The 5547-nt window shown below is 37.6% G+C and overlaps 1 protein-coding gene across 2 annotated transcripts in view; it reads right to left on the bottom strand.

Moving 5' to 3' along the window:
* Positions 1 to 4888: 4888 nt before the first annotated feature.
* sub1b (SUB1 regulator of transcription b) overlaps positions 4889 to 5547 on the bottom strand; it is a 5397-nt gene continuing 4738 nt past the window's right edge. For both annotated transcript variants that reach the window (XM_037778673.1, XM_037778674.1), the window contains exon 5: positions 4889 to 5456. In XM_037778673.1, the coding sequence (XP_037634601.1) occupies positions 5377 to 5456 (80 nt within the window). In that variant the 3' untranslated portion in view covers positions 4889 to 5376. The remainder of the gene's footprint in view (positions 5457 to 5547) is intronic.

Here is a 5547-nt window from a genome sequence, read left to right as displayed (position 1 = left end):
TACCCTCTGTCTGAAATGCTTCATTTTAGAGCATGATGGAATTGCAACAGAATTGCGTTGCTAGGCAACAGCTTGGGTCCATGTGTAATTCCTGTCAGCTGATGTCATTCACATACACTGCAACCAGGAATAAACTGGGACACATTTAGAATGTTTACGTTTAAAATTGTGTAATTGTGACATCACGAATGGGCAGAAATCCTGACAGCTTGTTTCAAATGCAGAGTTTCTGAATACGGGCTGCGTGTATTTCTCTGTGGATTGAGTGTTTCGATACTGTCACAGTATTTATATAGGACTTAAGCCTGCTTTATAATAAAAAAACATGAAAATTGCGCTTTGTTATAATACGGTACCTTTAAACTAAATTTCTCGCCAGATCTTACACATTGCACCTTTAAGTAAGAGCAGTAAGAGAACAGTTAAGACCTCTGTGGTGTCACTTTGTTATTCCCGAAGCACATGACTTATCTGTGCCAATCATTTATAAACTAAATGGAAGTATGTGACATGGAAGTATAAAGAAAGAAAAAAAAAAAGTATGTTATTCCAGGGCAATCCACAATCTCCAAAGTCAGAACAAAGAGCATCATTGTTTTTGATTGTAGAGCTGTGGCTTCCAGCACTTCTTCAGCTCTTGACTACACTTGAGCAGTCATCCGTGCCAAAGGAGCAAAGAGTGAACCGTGCAGGCATGCGTGAGTCAACAAGGAGATGAAATGTTTGAAGAGCATGTTTTTCAGCCTGGCTTTGTTAGGTGTCTCTCCCTGTTGGAAACATGACCACACAGTAGAAAGTGCCTGGGAAATGTCAACACTCCCCTGTCCGCACTTGACGGGATACCAGAAAACAGTAAATTTTGTTCAAACAGTTACCATCACCCTTTTATTCTCAGCAGGCACCAAGATGATGTGAACTTTACCTAGAGTCAGGACACCCTTAACGGTTCAAGGAAATGGTCTCGCTAAACAGAGGTTTGCTGGCAATTCCACAAGCGGCTTGCCTGCGAGGAAGGCTGATCTGGATTCTAACTTACGAGCATGTGCTCAGAGCAAATGCATGGGCAATATGCGGTGCTACAACAGGACAATTTTTTGCTTGATTTGCTGCTGAAATGTCTCTCTAGAATTCTGTTACTTTAAGCTGCTGGAATAATATCTTAAAGGTCTCATATTATAAAAAGTGAGATTTTCATGTTTTTTTATTATAAAGCAGGCTTTAGTCCTATATAAATACTGCGGAAGTATCGAAACACTCAATCCACAGGGAAATACACACAGCCCGTATTCAGAAACTCTGCATTTGAAACAAGCTGTCAGGATTTTTTAATATACAATATTTAGACCCTTGACACAATTTTAAACGTAAACCTTCTAAATGTGTCCCAGTTTATTCCTGGTTGCAGTGTATGTGAATGTCATCAGCTGACAGGAAGTACACATGGACCCAAGCTGTTGCCTAGCAACGCAATTCTGTTGCAATTCTTTTGCAATTCTTTTGCAATTCTGTTGCAATTCCGTCAAAATGCACTAAAACGGAGCGTTTCAGACAGAGGGTAAATACAGGTATATTCATGCTGACAGAATGAGGAAAATAAAGGGTTTTTTGAACATTACAGCATGTAAACATGTTCTAGTAGAAACACAAAATACAAGTATGAACCTGAAAATGTGCATGATATGGGACCTTTAAAATAAGCTATAATAACAGTATTTCTCCTACCTCTCTTTCTCTCTGCGCTGAAAGTACTATACAGAATTAACTGTGGTTTAAGGTATAATAAGTAAGTAATACGTTCCAATAAGTGTGGTGTTGATGAACACTGTCATCCCAAAATGCAATGCATGGACACAGCTGTATACTAACTTCCAAATTGCACGGTCAATATAATGTACTATAGGGACATAGTTCTGTGCAACGATTCACTATGTGAATACCACTTTCAAAAATACAATATTAACTTTATATCACAACCTTGTAAAAACTTTACAGCAAATAAGGACTTGTCTGTCTTGAATGAGCCTAACAAAACTGGATTAAGGATTAAACTGTTTCATAAAGAACACTCACCTTGATGAGATCAGATTACAGTGTTTTTCAGTTGCTAACACACTAAAATGACACATAAAGCACAATTATTGAAACTGACACTTGAGGAGTAAAACTCCAGCCCTGATATGCACAACTATATAAGCACATTTATCAGCCTCACACTATCTGCAAAACACTACACACACTTCTCCACATTGGACACAGAAATCTATAATATGTCTGCCTTTCAAAAATACATTGCTATGAACCAATTGATCAAACACGTCCGTCAGGTGTACAGACACTTAGGTGTTTAATTGTAAATTCACCAATCAGGCATAAGCACTATAAAAACAGGTGCTTTCTTTTTTTTTTGTCTTGGTGTGTTTATGAATTATTATCTTATATAGAATATGCTCTGTTCTGCAACCTTTGGAAATGCATGGATGTATTGACTGTTTTTACAATGGGGAGAGAAATAAATATTTTCATCAGTGTGCCGCTGGTCTTGTGTGTTGTGTTTGGTCAATATATTCACGTACTTTACTCTAATAATATCTCAAAAAAAAGAATCAAACCCAGATTATATCATTAGAAATATAAAAAAAAAGTGTTTTAGATTGAGCACAGCAGTGTGTAACTGGTTCAAACTGAATCAGATTGTATGAACCATGTGTGTGCAATAAGGTGACAAAATTGGGTTTTGATAAATTATTGTATATTTTTGAATGAAGTGTTTCCTTTTGCAATAAAGATCTGATGTGTTCTGCCACTTGTGTGTGGTTGTGTGAATTGTATGTAGTGTTTTTGTGCTTAAGCAACTGACTTTGGAACACAGACACAGTGGATTCAAGTCCTGTGTGAGTAATGTGAACATACAGTCTTCATTAGTGAAGCTGAAAATTAGCATGTAGATGTATAAAATGTAACATACTAGTTAACAGCTTCGAAGTATTGAATAGGACCCCATCATGTCATTTATTTTATTGCAAGAAAGGTTGATAATTAGCACTTTTCAGAAACTAAAGTCCTCCATCAGTTGTATTGTGCTTCTTAGTTTGTACAAGTGCGATAACAGTCTCCCTCTGGTGACATACCGTTTAAACATCTTCAGACTGACTGTCTGCCTCTCGTATTTTTCATTTCCAGATAATCAGCTTTAATATAATGCAATGCATTGAAAAGCATACATGTTGACAGTTTAATTATGTAATAAGTGCAGCCCACAACGTCTAAATGTGATGACATTGATATGAACTGCAAATTGTTCACAGTAAAGAGGAACCTTTGGGGGGGAACTGAGGAGAAAACACTGTATTTCAGTCTGACAGATTGATTGTAACCCTGGTTCAGCCAGAGGTGAAGCTAAGCTTGAAAACTAGCCTTACCGGGACCAAGCTAGTCTAGAGTAAGTGTCCATGGAAACTGAGGTCAGACCAAGGTTATAGTAGTTTTGAATTTTCATTTTTATTTCATCTCAGTTCAGTTTTAGTTATTTTTCAGAGAATTTTGGCTTGTTTTAGTTTAGTTTCAGGTTTTCAGAAAGGTTTAGTTTTTATATATTTAGTCTTAGTTGAACAGTAGTTTTGTTTTTGTTAGGGTCAGGTATAATGTCTCAGATGTATGTAGCTACATATACATACAAAATGCATGGTTGGAGACTGTGTAGGAATGACCATATTGTTAAATGTTTAATCTTCGCTCTGCTGTCTGATGTGATGCAATTGTGGCATAGCGTTATCTTCTGGAAGGTCACAAGAGTTGTCTTTTCTCAGTAGTTAATAAAAACTAAAACTGAAATGAATTTACGTTCATTTTATCGTTATTCGTTTTTTTAGCCAGGAAATGTAGTTTTAGTTTGTCTTAAAGGATATAGTTTTTATTTAGCTTCTGTTTACTAACAATATTTTCCACGGTTTATTTTTGCTTCAGTTTTAGTTTACTTTAATAACCCTGGGTCAGGCTTATTTTAACATCTTTCATATAACAGAATGAAAATAAGATTTTTTTTTAAAATAAAGTCACTGAAGTAAGCCTGGTTTAACTAGTAATCTTGCTTTATGAATGTCTGCAGGTTTTTAAGCTGCCGTCTTGGTCAGTTCCCCTTGCAATAGACCTCAATGGGACACACGTGGTTAAATTAATTAAAAATGTCAGACTTATACATAGACCTGAGCTATGTGTCTATATGACTGCATCCCCACACACATTAAATTTGTAGATGACAACAGTGGCGGGATTAATCTCGAATGGCGACGAGATAGCCTACAAATATGAAATCTGCAAACTGGCAGGATGGTGTACGGAAAACTATTACTGAACGTAAAAAAATCATAGATTTTAGGAGGCGCCACGAGAACCCCTCTCCTCTAAACATCACAGGAGTAGAAGTGGAGAGATTTTGCAACTTCAAGTTTCTAGGAAAACAAATCCCAGACGTCAGGTGGACAACCAACTCCGCTGCCCTGGTAAAAGGCTAAACAGCGCCTGTCCTAAGGACATTTATATGAAAACCAACCTGTTTGTGAAGCGCATTGTGCCCTTCTACCACTGCACAGTGTACTGACATTACGGTTTGGTATACCAACTGTTCAGCAGCAGACAGAAGACAGCTCTCCAGAGTCATAAACACAGCCCAGAAAAATAATTGCACTTCCTCTGCCCTCACTGGAAGACATCTTGAGATCACGCTGCTGCCGCAGAGCCAGCAGCATTCTGAAGGATGCAACTCACCCCTCTACCACCATCTCTTCTCTCTGCTGCCATCTGGAAAGCACTACAGGGCATTACTTCTACCCCGGAGCCATCATTCAACTGAACAAGTGTAATACAACGCTTTCAATAATTAATTTGCCAATTTGTTTAATGGTATCATTTATTTTTAAAAGCTGACCCATGGTTCACAATGAATCTACCAGGTACTACATGACAGAGTGGACTCGGCTTTCAGAAATGACGAGCACTGATGTTGGGGTGCTACGGATTACAAAAGTCAGATCAAACAAAAAAAAATTACACGACACTGAAACTGTGAACATAAACTTACACATAGAACAACAATATTAAGCTAGTGCCTCGTTTTTATCATTCAATACAAAAACATCAGTGTATTCATACACTCTACCCACCGACTGTAATGATCCACCACCTACTCAGCCGCCGCCCACACTATACTTCGACGGCTCAAAAATAAAATTTCACACAGAAAACCAGAGTATGTGGACGACACTAGATCCATACAACTACAATCTAATCAAGTCCATTAGAAAACAATCCAAGGCTTTTTACAAAACTGATTAGCTAGTTTAACGCAAGTAGTTCAACAGATAACATTAAAAGGAATGCTTATATTCTCTTCATGGCATCGTCGATTTCTGAAATCTGGTCCTTCAGTTGGGTCCATTGTTCAGGATTCAGGGAGATACCTACAGTACAAGAAATGTAAAACAGAGGTTCAAACTGTGTCCTATACACCACAACTGCAAACCACAGTTTTTTACAGATAAATATGTACCG

This window comes from Sebastes umbrosus, chromosome 8 (genome assembly GCF_015220745.1).
Source record: "Sebastes umbrosus isolate fSebUmb1 chromosome 8, fSebUmb1.pri, whole genome shotgun sequence".
NCBI lineage: Eukaryota > Metazoa > Chordata > Actinopteri > Perciformes > Sebastidae > Sebastes > Sebastes umbrosus.
The sequence above is the reverse complement of the archived record's forward strand: the minus strand, read 5'-3'. Positions and strand labels throughout refer to the sequence as shown.